A 16,486-nucleotide genomic window follows, 5' to 3' on the forward strand; every position below is an offset into this window, starting at 1 on the left:
TCCACTCAACCTGCTCCCTCCCTGTGCAGGTGTGTCTTTGGAATTTGAGAGTGGAAGTGAAGGAAGTGTCTGTTTTCTGTCTGAATGACAGCAGGGGTGATTAGTAAAAGTGCTGGCAGCTGCAGGGGAAGGAAGAGTCTGTTGGGCCATGAGGAGAATCTCAATTGCATACTCCTTGCCTCCTCAAAACCCCTTGGATGAGAAAGCCAGAGATCCCTCCCAGCTGACCACCTCCTCCAATGGGTTTTGAGTAGGAGGCAAGTCGAGAGGATGCGAGCAGTATGCTATTGAGATTCTCCAGTCTTGACTCCTTCTTGGTCCTCTTCACACATCTGCCTGGTCAGGGATGACGAGGAAGAGTTAGCGCAGTGTGTCCCAAACTAGGGGTGGAGGACCCCATGTTGGGTTGCCTGATTTGAAAATGGGTCGTGAAAAACTGAAATAAAATAAATAAAATCATGCTTGGTACATAGAACCGGGTTTACGTCAGTAACCGTTGTAATAAACAGTTTTGTTTTCTTTCTACAAGGGAGGCTCTTTTTTGATGCGTTTAAGCTACAAAATATTATGACCCCCTTCACTGAAAGATAAGTCGGTCTCCCTCTACAATGCCCATAAACGGAGCAGGACTCATTAGAACAGAGTGGACAAGACCAGGCACTAAATCAGACTGAGGAAGGGGGGGGGGGACGACATCATCATTGATGTTCTTTTCTACACAGATCATCCAAAAATATTGCCTGATGTTCTTCTATACTTCCCAATACCTTTCTGATGCATTTCAGTCACTTCAAACTATGCTTCCTTCAGATTGAAGTAATGTCAGACTCATTTATAAGACTGTCATAGCCCCAATTGGGGGGGAAAAAGTTATCATTGGCTTTTGATTGCATCACTTTTTCCACAAAAATTGATATCAGAAGGGGGTTGCGGGCCAAACTTTTTCGGAACCCCTGGGTTAGCCTAATCATCCACAGTCATGTTTGGTCCCTTCTTACTACGGCTGAACAGTCCCTACAGGGATCACAATCGGAATCACCTTTATTCACCAAGTACATTTACATGCATCCGGAATTTGACCTGGTGAAATGGTGCTGACGCCAATAGACAAAATGTAGGCCTTAGGCGTACAATACCCATTTAATCCTGCAGTTTTCACGTGGGAATGTCCCTTGGCTATCTACAATTAGGTAATGCCAACGAGTGAATTCTTTCATTATTGAATAGTTGACCTGCTTTGTTGTTTCAGCTAACGTGTAGTCCCTCCATTGCAAGCCGACGTTACCATGTTTACCTCGTTTTTTAAAGATGTAGAGCATCGTGGTGCTGTGTCCCTTCACCCTCAACTTCCATTAGTTGCGTCAGGTGGGCCCCCTACTCTCTCCCTCTCACATCTGTCCCAGCTGAACTGTGGCAGGGGGTTAGAAGGGCTGGTCCCTAGGTGTGATCTCAGTCACTAAAATAACATTGCATCACGTTTTATCACTCTCACGGATCTTCCATCAGCTGATGGAAAGTCATCATACACTGGGTGTACAAAACATTAGGAACACCTGCTCTTTCCATGATAGGCTGACCAGGTGAACGCTATGATCCTTTATTGATGCCACTTCAAACAGTATAGATGAAGGGGAGGAGACAGGTTAAAGGAGGGTTTTTGACGAGAGACAAGGAGACAATTGAGACGCAGATTGCGATTGTGTGTCATTCAGAGGGTGAATGGGCAAGACAAAATATTAAAGTGCCTTTGAAAGGGGTATGGTGGTAGGTGCCAGGTGCACCGGTTTGAGTGCATCAAGAACTGCAACGCTGCTGGGTTTTTCACACTCAACAGTTTCCTGTGTATCAAGAATGGTCCACCTCCCAAAGGACATCTGGCCAACTTGATAGAACTGTGGAAAGCATTGGAGTCAACATAAGCCAGTCCAATCCCTGTGGAATGCTTTCGACACCTTGTAGAGTCCATGAATGAGTTCTGTTGTCAGCTGGTACATATTTCATTAACCTGGTTATGGGTGTCTATTTGAGTTGTCATAATAATCCGGTCAAGCTGCTTCTCGAATCAGGATAGATCTTGAGAACCCTTTTTCCTCATCAGTCAATTTAATTGCTGTCTTTATACCCTGGAGTGGCCTACTCTGCCACAACTTCTGACAGTTTAGAGGAGAAAGTTGTGTAGAGCCCAGCTGTTTCCTGGCACTCTGATTGATTGCTCTGCTCTGTGATTTGGCAGGTACGGTGATGGGAGTGAATTGAGACCTGACAGGAAATGGCTGATTTTGTTCTATATGGTCCACACTGAGTCATGTTGATCTTTATGGACATCTGGAGCCCTCCCAAGCTGCTCTCAGAACAGGCCCAGTCTGAACAGAGGAGTTAAGCCTTTGCTGGACATGATAGGCTAAATCAGAAGTCTGTTAAGACCAGCCTTACCCCTACCTATCCTAACACCACCCTAATACTCAAAACACACCATGTACTGTTATGCTATGTACTGTTATGCCAAGTACAAGACATTCTTCATGCAGAATATGAAATAGATCATGCTCCACAATGTACAGTTCAAGTCGGAAGTTTACATACACTTATGTTGGAGTCATTAAAACTAGTTTTTCAACCACTCCACACATTTCTTGTTAACAAACTATAGTTTTGGCAAGTCTACTTTGTGAATGACACAAGTCATTTTTCCAACAATTGTTTACAGGCAGATTATTTCACTTATAATTCACTGTAACACAATTCCAGTGGGTCAGAAGTTCACATACACCAAGTTGACTGTGCCTTTAAACAGCTTGGAATATTCCAGAAAATGATGTCATGGCTTTAGAAACTTCTGATAAGCCAATTGACATAATTTGAGTCAATTGGAGGTGTACCTGTGGATGTATTTCAAGGCCTACCTTCAAACTCAGTGCCTCTTTGCTTGACATCATGGGAAAATCAAAAGAAATCAGCCAAGACCTCAGAAAAAGAATTGTAGACCTCCACAAGTCTGGTTCATCCTTGGGAGCAATTTCCAAATGCCTGAAGGTACCACGTTCATCCGTACAAACAATAGTACGCAAGTATAAACACCATGGGACCACGCAGCTTTCATTCCGCTCAGGAAGGAGACGTGTTCTGTCTCCTAAAGATGAACGTACTTTGGTGCGAAAAGTGCAAATCAATCCCAGAACAACAGCAAAGGATCTTGTGAAGATGCTGGAGGAAACAGGTACAAAAGTATCTATATCCACATTTAAAACGAGTCCTATATTGACATAACCTGAAAGGCCGCTCAGCAAGGAGGAAGCCACTGCTACAAAACCGCCATTAAAAAGGCAGACTACGGTTTGCTGCACACAGGGGACAAAGATCGTACTTTTTGGAGAAATGTCTTCTGGTCTGATGAAACAAAAATAGAACTGTTTGGTCATATTGACCATTGTTATGTTTGGTGGAAAAAGGTGGATGCTTGCAAGCCGAAGAACACCATCCCAACTGTGAAGCAAGGGGGTTGGCAGCATCATGATGTGGGGGTGCTTTGCTGCAGGAGGGTCTGGTGCACTTCACAAAATAGATGGCGTCATGAGGAAGGAAAATTATGTGGCTATATTGAAGCAACATCTCTAGACATCAGTCAGGAAGTTAAAGCTTGGACGCAAATGGGTCTTCCAAATGGACAATGACCCCAAGCATACTTCCAAATTTGTGGCAAAATGGCTTAAGGACAACAATTTCAAGGTATTGGAGTGGCCATCACAAAGCCCTGACCTCAATCCTATAGAACATTTTTGGGCAGATCAGAAAAAGTGTGTGCGAGCAAGGAGGCCTACAAACCTGACTCAGTTACACCAGCTCTGTCAGGAGGAATGGGCCAAAATTCACCCAACTTATTGTGGGAAGCTTGTGGAAGGCTACCTGAAACGTTTGACACAAGTTAAACAATTTAAAGGCAATACTACCAAATACTAATTGAGTGTATGTAAACTTCTGACCCACTGGGAATGTGATGAAAGAAATAAAAGCTGAAATAAATAATTCTCTCTACTATTATTCTGACACTTCACATTCTTATAATAAAGTGGTGATCCTAACTGACCTAAGACAGGGAATTTTTACTAGGGTTAAATGTCAGGAATTGTGAAAAACTGAGTTTAAATGTATTTGGCTAAGGTGTATGTAAACTTCCAACTTCAACTGTATATGATATATCCACCAGTGTCTTTCAGTGTGTGTGTTTTTTTATTGATATGATTCTTATATTAGCCTAATGTTTCATGTCTCTTGCAGCACTAACGTGGTGATGAACTACTCTGAGATCGAGTCCAAGGTGCGAGAGGCCACCAACGATGACTCCTGGGGTCCCTCTGGACAGCTCATGGGAGAGATCGCCAAGTAAGGGACAACCACTGCACAACACTGTCCTATCACATTTACAAAAACTAGGCCGGTAGTTGTGCCTAGGGCTGGGCCATATATGTATGGCTGGGCCATATATTTTAGCGCCATGTTTCAAAGACCTGTATCGCAAGAATCACATTTCATTTTGAGTTTTTTTTGGTCTCGTTATCCTTTGCTCCTTCTGTTCTGTGTGCACTGTGCACCTTGCCACTCACACAGACACCAAGACCTTCCCCCTGCCACTCGCACAGACACCAAGACCTTCCCCCTGCCACTCACACAGACACCAAGACCTTCCCCCTGCCACTCACACAGACACCAAGACCTTCCCCCTGCCACTCGCACAGACACCAAGACCTTCCCCCTGCCACTCGCACAGACACCAAGACCTTCCCCCTGCCACTCACATAGACACCAAGACCTTCCCCCTGCCACTCGCACAGACACCAAGACCTTCCCCCTGCCACTCACACAGACACCAAGACCTTCCCCCTGCCACTCGCACAGACACCAAGACCTTCCCCTGCCACTCACATAGACACCAAGACCTTCCCCTGCCACTCGCACAGACACCAAGACCTTCCCCTGCCACTCGCACAGACACCAAGACCTTCCCCCTGCCACTCGCACAGACACCAAGACCTTCCCCTGCCACTCGCACAGACACCAAGACCTTCCCCCTGCCACTCGCACAGACACCAAGACCTTCCCCCTGCCACTCGCATAGACACCAAGACCTTCCCCCTGCCACTCGCACAGACACCAAGACCTTCCCCCTGCCACTCACACAGACACCAAGACCTTCCCCCTGCCACTCGCACAGACACCAAGACCTTCCCCCTGCCACTCACACAGACACCAAGACCTTCCCCCTGCCACTCGCACAGACACCAAGACCTTCCCCCTGCCACTCGCACAGACACCAAGACCTTCCCCCTGCCACTCACACAGACACCAAGACCTTCCCCCTGCCACTCACAAAGACACGAAAGATCACTTCTTCCTCTCTGACAATAAGCAGTTTCAACTCGCTATTTGCGTTTGAGGTTTGGTCAGACATATAATCGTTTATATGGGCACCGAAACACATTGACACATTATTTTACTGTAATAGAAAATAACTTAACCTTTGTAACAATCCCCTTTTTATGTCTCAACTCCCAACTTTTTTTAACAGAGCAGACCCTACCAAGACTGGAGTATCAATGAACATGATTGTGGGAAATTAATCCTCAGTTTCTGTCGCACGCGGCACCGCGCTACCACGTACCACCTAGAATCATTTTAGCCACAGACTGTTATGCGCTAGCTGTTTAGTCAGTGTTTTATAAACATGCAATGAACATAAAAATATGCATTTGTTTAAGGAATTTGCAATTCGTTCTCATTCTGAGAAATAAACGTAATCTTATCCAGGTAGGCAACATCTAAACAAAGTGAACAGGCTATGTTGTTCAAACAGTTGGAGACAGACAGGAGGGTATATTCATAACCTTTCAACTGTTCTACCTCGTTAGCAAGCAAATAGATCCATGTTGTCTAGACTTTAAATATAAATATTAGCTGGCTACTCACTTGTGAGATTGTTTATGTGACCTGTGTTCATGTTCAATAATGCCTGCTACCAGAAGTTTGTCGTTATTGGTGGATGTGGATGGTTCTGGTTACTTGTAACAAATGTTGTTATTTGTAACAAAAATGTCATTTTCCTAGACTGACTTGAAAGCCAGATCAGTGATTATTGCAAAAAAGCAGGTAAAACTATTTTGATCAAATAATTAAATGATTACCGTAAATTCCGGACTATAAGCCGCAAGTTTTTTCCCAGGCTTTGAACCTCGCGGCTTAAACAATGTGGATTTTATATATGGATTTATATGGATTTTTCACACTTTCAATTTTTTTTCTTCCAAAAAAAAACATTCTGTGACGTGCTCAGTTTTTTGGTGGCATGAAGACCAATGAAATTGCCGAACGGGTTAAGGTCAAACAACTTTTTTGTTTACTGTTTAGATTAAATCGAGCGCTCTCAAACTTCCCATCATTCTGATTACGGTAGTCATTTTGTCACCCTCATCATGGCAAAGACACGGGGAAATGCATATGATGCCGCTTTCAAGTTGAAGGCGATTGATCTGGCTGTTGGAAAAGGAAATAGAGCTGCTGCACGGGAGCTTGGTCTTAATGAGTCGATGATAAGACGTTGGAAACAGCAGCGTGAGGAATTGACTCAGTGCAAAAAGATAACTAAAGCTCAAATGTTTTTGTTGTTACAAGCCATGTTTCGTTAAAGCCTATTTATTTTTGTTACAAGCCGTGTTTCGTTAAAGCCTGTGTAAAGTTAATTTGTTTCAATGTACCGGTAGGCACCTGCGGCTTATAGACATGTGCGGCTTATTTATGTTCAAAATATTATTATTTTTTTTAATTCAGTGGGTGCGGCTTATATTCAGGTGCGCTTAATAGTCCGGAAATTACGGTAGTTGGTCTTATTGTTGAAGGCTTATAGTTAGCCTAGGTATAATTTCACAAACTGCAAATTAATTTGATTGTTCCAGACTGTTTTTTGAAATGCGGAGTCTTGACTTTACATTGTACACCAAAGTTTATTTAGAGAGAAGGTTTAAAAAAAATAGAGTTGTACATCGTGAATCGCCCATAAGTTTGAAAAAGAACTATGTATGTATGTATGTATGTATGTATGTATGTATGTATGTATGTATGTATGTATGTATGTATGTATGTATGTGATTTATTTTAGGCAATATCGCCCAGCCCTAGTTGTGCATTTACCACTAATCCCATCCGTATTTCTTGATCTGCCTCTCAGATCCACGTTCATGTACGAGCAGTTCCCCGAGGTCATGAACATGCTGTGGACCAGAATGCTGAAAGACAACAAGAAGAACTGGCGGAGAGTTTACAAGGTGTGAAGAGTCTCCGTTCCGCTGCTCATGTATCATTCATACGATCATGTTGATTGCGGTGAGGAAGCCTAGCGCCGTGTTGTTTCTAACTGTGTTGCACCTCTTCCCCCAGGCCTTACTACTACTTGCATACCTCATCAGGAACGGATCGGAGCGAGTTGTCACCAGTGCGAGGGAACACATCTACGACCTTCGCTCCTTGGAAAACTACCATTTTGTCGGTAAGGAAATCTTTGGGGCTGGCGTAGCACAGAACGACGAAGAAAAGTGTGAAGCCTAATCCTAGGTGTTTATTAATTCCATAACCATCCCACACTTCTCTTCTAAACCAGTCAGGATGTCCTCAGTGGTGAGACTGTTGGTTCTCAGATGGAAAACCCAGGAGAATTCATTAGTGAGGAGGAAGTCTCCAGTGCTGGAGTACTGAGGAGTCAGTTCCATCATGTTCTGGTTTCACATTTGTATATGAACAGTATTTAAATCTTCAAGTTGAGTTTCTCTTTGGATACCAACTGTACGCATTTGTGATTTGCTCTGACAGAGGTAAAAGCCTTTGATGGGTTCTGTACATGTTTTGTTTGCTAGGCATAGCCTGAATAGCTCGCCTTGTGTTTTCAGTGGCACAACAACGCATGCTTTGGAGGCTAATGTCGTCAAGAGAATGTGAGAAACTCTGAACGTGTGCATTCCAAACATGGCTTGCTGTCCCTGTCAAATAGAGACCTTGTAGCTGTCGTAAGGACAGAGATTCAGCAGGAGACATACATACATACATACATACAGTACCAGTCAAGTTTAGACACATTCAGTTTACTCATTCAAGGGTTTTTCTTTATTTTTACTTTATTTTTACTATTTTCTACATTGTAGAATAGTAGTGAAGACATCAAAACTATGAAATAACACATATGGAATCATGTAGTAACCAAAAAAGTGTTCAACAAATCAAAATATATTTTAGATTTGAGATAAAACTGGCTCTCGTGAGGACCACCACAGGGATGGAAGACCCAGAGTTACCTCTGCTGCAGAGGATAAGTTCCTTAGAGTTACCAACCTCAGAAATTGCAGCCCAAATAAATGCTTCACAGAGTTCAAGTAACAGACACATCTCAACATCAACTGTTCAGAGTACACTGCGTGAATCAGGCCTTCGTGGTCAAATTGCTGCAAAGAAACCACTACTAAAGGACACCAGTAAGAGGAAGAGACTTGATTGGGCCAAGGAACACAAGCAATGGACATTAGACCGGTGGAAATCTGTCCTTTGGTCTGATGAGTCCAAATTTGAGATTTTTGGTTCCAACCGCTGTGTCTTTGTGAGACGCAGAGTAGGAGAACTTATGATCTCCGCATGTGTGGTTCCCATCGTGAAGCATGGAGGAGGAGGTGTGATGGTGTGGTGGTGCTTTGCTGGTGACACTCTTTATTTTATTTTTTTATTTTATTCAAGGCACACTTAACCAGCATGGCTACCACAGCATTCTGCAGTGATACGCCATCCCATCTGGTTTGGGCTTAGGACTATCATTTGTTTTTCAACAGGACAATGACCCTACACCTCCAGGCTGTGTAAGGGCTCTTTGACCAAGAAGGAGAGTGATGGAGTGCTGCATCAGATGACCTGGCCTCCGCAATCACCCGACCTCAACCCAATTGAGATGGTTTGGGATGAGTTGGACCGCAGAGTGAAGGAAAAGCAGCCAACAAGTGCTCCGCGTTTGTGGGAACTCCTTCAAGACTGTTGGTTGTCATGTCTTATATTTGTGATGCCTTCACTATTATTCTACAATGTAGAAAATAGTGAAAATAAAGAAAAACCCTTGAATGAGTAGGTGTCCAAACTGTTGACTGGTACTGTACATACATACATACAATCTTCTGACTTTAAATGTCAGCATTCCAAAAGAAATGCCTCTCATCAGGCAAAATCTGTCTTAACCAATAAAGCACAGGTGTTGTCTACCAGTCTCAGATACAACATGAATGTAATAATATACATGAATGAAATACCAGACATGACCAAACATTCTAGGTTACTTGATGATCTAAATAAATAAGACTAAATAAATATTTGCGTTATACCTGGGAATTAATAAAGATTTACAAACTATTGACAAAAATTTAAAAATCAGTGGCAACAAATTGTCAGGAGTCGCGCGCATCTTCGCCACAATCCCTTTTATTGTTGGCGGTTATGAAAAACCGAGGAATGACATTGCATCACTACTTTTAATATTCTCAGGGGAAGTAATGTTTTGGAGGCACAATTTTGGTTCCAGTTACATCTAACAGTTAGAAGTGGCTCAGAACTTTGTTTCCAGAGCTGAACTACATACAGCGGTTTGCTTTAAACTTCATTTCAGTCTACACAAATGAACCTAGAGCCAAGCGACTCACCCTCAGAGACCTCTTATGTTCGTAGTTTCAGTGAGTGACTGAATGACTCAATGTACATGATGTGGTTAGACCAGTTACCCAGTAATGCTCATTTAGGACTGGGTCAATCTATAGGCTAAACAAGCCTGTCTAGAGATGCACACGGACCTTTGTTCAGATAATGTTTAGGTACATTGAAGCCTAAATCTCATTACATTCATCAAGGTTACTGTCCCTTAAGGATAGGTAGCCATAAATGTGGGTTCTCTCTCTAGAAGTTCAGTTTATCTTGAGCAATTCACAACTCTGGTAAAGTTGCCTCTGTATTTTAATTATTGGATATTGTGTTTTGTACTACACTTAATCCAATAACAAATGTATTTGGGTGACGGCATCCATTTAAATAGGGAGGCCAACATATTTACTGTAGGGCTATTTTAAGTTGCGCTAATCTTTTTTCATGCTTCCCTCTCAAGAATTAGCATTTGGTGCATGGCATTAGTACAGCTAGGTTCCGTTACATAAAGTCCTCGCTGAGACAAATACTGTCCCCAGGACAGGCCTGTTGTGGCAGTGAAACGATGGTGCCTGGAATGTTGGCACGAATGTGTGAAGCCAAAAGTGAAATGTTTTTAGACTTTTTTAATTTGGTGAATGCTAGTATACTAAGGTTCCTATCCTGTTGTATCTTGTGTTCCCCCTTACCGTCGCCAGATGAGAGTGGGAAGGACCAGGGCATCAACGTGCGTCAGAAGGTGAAGGAGATGGTGGAGTTTGTCCAGGATGACGACCGGCTCCGGGAGGAGAGGAAGAAAGCCAAGAAGAACAAGGACAAGTACATCGGCGTGTCCTCAGACAGCACTGGAGGAGGATTCGGCAAGACCGGCTGTAAGTTTCACCACGCAGTGGGAGAGGGCACGTAATCTGGGATGCTCTGTTAAAGGTGTGGAAGAGAATGTGGTATTGTCGTCAGCTCCGTGCTCTCACAAATGAGACCGGGGGAAATAGACGTGATGCTGTCACAACGTTCCTAAGGGAGGTTCCCCTCAGTCAGCGGGGGCATTTTCCCTGGAAGCAGACATACAAGGTGCAAGTAAGTGAGTAAACACACTGACTGATTTACCTCGAGTCACTGCGAGTCGCTCTCTCTGCAGGCCTCAGTCTACAGACTCGGAAGTCTTCCAGAATATCACACCTCATTCCCCACCTCTATTCCCCACAGACCTCTCCCTCCCTCGTCTCACTCCTCCTCCTCCTCCTCCTCCTCATTGATCTTTTGATTAGAGCTGTTTTCACTCCTTGGCCAATCACGTCTTATCTCCTCTCACATCTTCATCTGTGAGATTTCTGATCATGTTTGTACGAGAGAAACCTCACCATTCATGTAACGGAACAGATCTTCCACATCCTTTTATGATTTGTTGCTTTCTGATCTGCTATTCCGATATCTAATCAAGGGGGCTGGCGGGTCCCTTGCCATTTCATTAGGATTGCGTTGGAGACGACTCACTAGAGTTTGCACTTTATTTCCATGCGCCGTTCATTGATTCCTCCCTTTGATTCCCGATATCTTTGATTTGCTGCTGTGATTTCCCACTTCATTAGTCAAACGAGAGTTCCCATTTGTCAATTAATGATGTGGTAGGGAAGGGAATTATTTTTGTCACACAGGATCAAAATACCACAGCGATGGGAGACATTCATCTAGGATGTTCATCTAGGATGCTCGCTCTGTTTCAGCAGACATACTGTTGCTGTGCAATGTTTGTGTTGGCAATGGGGCCCATTTTCAATGCGCAATAAACAATTATCTGTTGCAAATCATAATTGGCATTCCAGATAGATGCAGAGCATTTCCACAATGCCTCTCATGTTAGTGAAGTGAGGCTCACTCAGCATAGCTACAACACATGCTAATGGTACCAAAACACACTTGATTTTTCAGCACGTGTAAACCCTGTTTCCCCCCTCTGCCCTCAGCGGGAGAAATGTTTGACTCAGAGCCCAAAGGGAAGTGGGATGAGGACTGGGACAAGAGCAAAGGAGCCTTCCCCTTCAGCGAGAAGCTGGGAGAGATCAGCGACAAGATCGGCAGCACCATCGACGACACCATTAACAAGTTCCGCAAGAAAGAGAGGGATGACTCGCCCGACAGAATCAGGTACCGCCGAGTGTATTTAAGCACAATGGCCAACATGCTGATTAAGTCAATACAAATCCGCTTAATGACGGATCATTTCTTCTTGAAAGACACGTACAAGATAATCTTCACCCCTTTTTAATGTGTTTATTTTTGGTGGGGCTTTTCTTTCTCCCCCCCAGTGACAACGAGGAGGACAGGGTATCGCGGAACGGCCGGCCGTTGTCGGGGTCAGCGAATCTGTCGGGGGTGGAGTTCAAAGACGAGGAGGAGACTGTTACGACCAAGAGCATCCAGATCACCCAGGCAACAGAGACCACCACCACCACACGCAAACGGGGCGGCGTCCCGTCCAAAACCGTGGACCTGGGGGCCGCCGCACACTACACAGGCGACAGGAGCAGTCTGGACGCAGACGACGCAAAGGTACCACTGCCCTCGTGCACCACTCTGACCACTGACCTAGGCCACTGCTGTACGTCAGCGTAGGCCTATAGCAGGGATGGACTCCATGCAGCACCTGCTTTTGAAGGCTATAGAGAACACTGTTGAATTGTCTGCGGCATCTATTTTCATCAGTGTGTTTTTATTGCGACTGAAGCACAAGATGGTGATCATTTCCAGTGGGACAGAAGGCAAGCCGTGTTGCATGTCTTCTGACTGTCTAATGAGATGATAGAAGTGGATGGCAGCAGGAATAGTGAACAGCAGGCGCTCCCGGTCTACCTATTCCTGACTGTTTCTAGACTAGTGCTGCCCTCTTGTGGCAGCTTTAGGCCGTTTTATTCCAACTCCATTTAAAAGTGAACAGCTTGTGTAAGAGCCATTCTATTTCTCTTCTCTTCAGACGTTGGTCAGCCAGACTTCAAGCAGTGGCCTTGCAGACCTTCTGATGGTGGACTCTGGGTCCAGTCAGGCGGCACCAGCAGGTAAGACCCATCACTTATCTAATGAGTCACAGTGGTATAGACAATGAGAAAAGCTTGGTATTCAAAGTGATGGCACTCTAAAGCAAGATGGCTCAAAGACATCGATGTATAGAATTGCCCTGAACCGCTCCTCCAGAATCGTCTGTGAGTAGTAGAGCAGGGTGCAGGAGGCGGGCAGGCCTAAGAGGCCCAGATGTCAGGCCAGTGTGTCAGGCAGCTTAGCTAGAGGAGAGAAGTGTGGTAGCAGAGTATGACCAGCTGTCTGAGGCTGAGCCAGTCTCTGGTGGGAAGGGAGTGCTGCATGCACACACACACACACACACACACACACACACACACACACACACGGAGATGCTGCTGTCCCTGTTCATCGTGTCCTTGTTGCCTCCAACCAAACAGCTGGGGCCTGTCTCTCACACTCAGCCATACACTCTGGTAGGGAGGAAGACGAAGACATCTTCATCACCTCCACTGTCACACTCTGTTCTCACTGTTTCAGTGTGTGTGTGTGTGTGTGTGTGTGTGTGTGTGTGTGTGTGTGTGTGTGTGTGTGTGTGTGTGTGTGTGTGTGTGTGTGTGCGTGCGCGCCAACCAGGTGGAAGTTCAGACCTCATCGGTGGCTTTGCTGACTTCTCCTCCCCAGCTGCCTCAGCCAGTCTCCCTTCATCAGCCGGTACGTCTCACCGCTTTCTCTTTCCGTTGTCTGAACACTATCCTCTTTCTGTATCACAGCTCCGACCATTAATCTTAGGCAGGCCGCCCCCACTTCCCAATGACCTAGTAGTCAGGTTAAATCCAGCAGAAATGTTTTCATAAACCTAGGAGCAGAAGAGGTGAATACCATCGTACAGAAGCACCCATGACAGAGATATTTAGAGGATCCAGAGGGCCCCCCCCTCCCGTTCCTGCTGAGGGGTTTGTGGTTGCAGCCCACGTGTTGTCCTGTCCTGTGGAAGTGAAGGTCTTGAAATATTGATGAGTCACTACCTCCTGAGCCTTATTCGGACAGACACCTGTCAGCTCCCATTTGACACAGCTTATCTCCCCATCCTCCACCCTCTGCTCTGGATGGATGGATGGATGGATGGATGGATGGATGGATGAAAAGAGAGAGGTATACAGGGAAGACGAGAGGGCCCCAGCAGCAAGTCTTTGGCAGTTTATCTGCTATCTAGATTGGATTTACACTGGACAAAACTCTTTCCATGACGTAGACATTGGTGAATCCAGGTGAAAGCTATGATCCCTCATTGATGTGACTTGTTAAATCCACTTCAATCAGTGTAGATGAAGGGGAGGAGACAGGTTAAAGAAGGATTTTTAAGACTTGAGACAACTGAGACATGGATTGTGTGCCATTCAGAGGGTTACTGGGAAAGACCCAGTAAGTGCCTTTTGAACGGGGTATGGTAGAAGGTGCCAGGCGCACCGGTTTGAGTGTATCAAGAACTGCAACGCTGCAGGGTTTTTTCACGCTCAACAGTTTCCTGTGTGTATCAAGAATGGACCACCACCCAAAGGACATCCAGCCAACTTGACAACTTGTAGAGTCCATGGCTTGACGAATTGAAGATGTTCTGAGGGCAGAAGGGGCTGCAACTCGATATTAGGAAGGTATTCCTAATGTTTTGTACACTCAGTGTATGCTAATTAGTCATTGTCAGAGTCCTCCCTGGATTTGTGAGTGTGTGTGTGTGTGCGCGTGTGTGCCTGCTCAAGCAGTGCCCTCTGGGCCAGGTGTGTGTGGTGTGTGTTCCCATGCAGTACCCTCTGGCCCTAGTGTTAGCACACACTCTGTCCTGTGTCAGGTCCCATCAGCACTGGGCTGTGTGTGCTGGTACTCCCCTCGGGGCGATATCTGTTACCTTCACTGTTCACCCGCCCTGCCTGACAGGGTGCACATCGCCCTTTCAGAAGAAATGGGACATGTATGCCTTATTCATTTCTCTTCAAGTTGACTTGGAAAAACCAAACTGAACACTGTGGATAATAAAATCTTTACTTATTTGGGGAAAAAAGATTTTAAGATAAGCACAGCAACTCATTTATTTTTTCAAAGAAAAAACAAATTGTTTTATTTAAAGTCGTTGGTATAAATGTGGTTAGAGATTCATCGATATGAATCTGGTGAATTCTTTCATTTTCTAAATGATCCTCTATTCTCTCCGTAGAGCCAGGGTCCAATGGGAACGGTGAGTTTGGGGACTGGAATGCTTTCTCCAGTCCTCCGGCCACCACTCCTCCGTCTCAGCCAATCACAGACCTGTTTGGTAGCATCCAGCCTCCCCCATCCTCGGCCCCCACCACGCCATCAGCTGAGCTCTTTGACCTAATGGGCTCCAATCGCACCTCCCTCAGCGCCTCCCAAAGCATGACCTTCTCCATGTGTGGTAGCCAGAGTGTGGGCGCCGCCAACACCGGCCTGCCCATCTCCAGATCACAGGTACGGGTGGCTCACAGGCTTCCATCTCACTACACCAGTCAATGTTACAGATGGAGGTGCCTCATTATCACTGAAGATGTCTACGTTGTGAATACAAAGAAGGATGTATGTTGTGTGGTTGTAGGATAGACAAATGTCTTGTCTCTTCTTTGGGCTGTTGTAGAACTTTGGGCCAATGCAGGGGGGCTTATTGCCGCAGCACATGGGACTCCAGAAGCCCTCCCTCCCCCCCACCTGGTCGGACCCCAGCGTCAACATCAGCCTGGACTTCCTGTCTCCTGGTATGCAGTCGGCCAACTGTAAGCCAAGCCTCAATATGTTACAGCAAGGTCTGTTATTAACTCAAGCTCTCTACTTTTCTCTTTGTTGGGTGTCAATTCACTGCAGGGAGATTGAAATGACAGTAATAGCACCTAATTTTTTCATTTCAGATCCCCTGCTTCCAGGAGTCCAGTCACCCATCAACCTGGCTCAGAGTTTTGGAGGCCTGAATATGAACATCCAGCCCACAGCCACACCCATCAGAGCTCCGACCAACCCCATGATGCCCGCCAGGCCCATAGGCCTGGGCATGCCTCCCACCATGGCAACAGGTACCATGGGGATGGGTGCCATGGGAATGGGAGGAATGCCTGTCAATCAGGGAATCATGGGAATGAACATGGGCGTGGCCCCCGCAGGCATGGGCCTGCAAGGCACCCTGGGTATGCCAGGAATGGGCATGGGGCAGCCCATGGTCAACCCTGCCATGGTGCAACCCAAACAAGATGCCTTCGCAAACTTCGTCAACTTCGGGAAATGAGAGCGCTGAAGGATTTGTGTGGAAGAGCATTTCAGAATACACCATTTTGAAGGAAAAGCTCATACTTGAAAAATATCTGATGGTGTTACCCTTCAATCCCTACTCTTAATATATACAGGTAACTGCCAAAATAATGGAAACACTTAAAGTAAATAGTAAATATTGAAAGCAGGTGTGGTTCCTGATTTTAATTAAGCAATTAACATCCCATCATGCTTAGAGTCATGTATACAAATGCTGGGAAAGCCATTATTTTGGCTACCATGCTATGCACCCATAGGATGACAATACCCTCATCAACAGGGCATGAGTGGTCACAATGGTTTGCTGAGCATAAAAACGATGTGAACTATATGCTATTGCCGAGTCACCAGATCTCAACCCAAGGTAACACTTATGGGAGATTCTGGAGCGGCGCCTGAGACTGTTTTCCATCAACAAAATACCAAATGATGGAATTTCTTGTGTTAGAATGGTGTC

The 16,486-nt window shown here is 45.3% G+C and overlaps 1 protein-coding gene across 3 annotated transcripts in view; it reads left to right on the forward strand.

Moving 5' to 3' along the window:
- The window catches only part of LOC106567442 (clathrin interactor 1), a 32,756-nt gene extending 16,470 nt beyond the window's left edge, over positions 1–16,286 (forward strand). Inside the window, exons 2-12 of one of the 3 annotated variants that reach the window (XM_014136701.2) lie at positions 4,276–4,380; positions 7,217–7,313; positions 7,426–7,534; positions 10,407–10,580; positions 11,673–11,853; positions 12,015–12,258; positions 12,680–12,761; positions 13,357–13,434; positions 14,933–15,204; positions 15,368–15,533; positions 15,636–16,286. In XM_014136701.2, the coding sequence (XP_013992176.1) occupies positions 4,276–4,380; positions 7,217–7,313; positions 7,426–7,534; positions 10,407–10,580; positions 11,673–11,853; positions 12,015–12,258; positions 12,680–12,761; positions 13,357–13,434; positions 14,933–15,204; positions 15,368–15,533; positions 15,636–16,006 (1,879 nt within the window). In that variant the 3' untranslated portion in view covers positions 16,007–16,286. The remainder of the gene's footprint in view (positions 1–4,275; positions 4,381–7,216; positions 7,314–7,425; positions 7,535–10,406; positions 10,581–11,672; positions 11,854–12,014; positions 12,259–12,679; positions 12,762–13,356; positions 13,435–14,932; positions 15,205–15,367; positions 15,534–15,635) is intronic. The other 2 variants (XM_014136702.2, XM_014136703.2) reach the window with 2 other exon arrangements.
- Positions 16,287–16,486: the final 200 nt, after the last annotated feature.

This window comes from Salmo salar, chromosome ssa13 (genome assembly GCF_905237065.1).
Source record: "Salmo salar chromosome ssa13, Ssal_v3.1, whole genome shotgun sequence".
In the NCBI taxonomy this organism is placed as follows: Eukaryota; Metazoa; Chordata; class Actinopteri; order Salmoniformes; family Salmonidae; genus Salmo; species Salmo salar.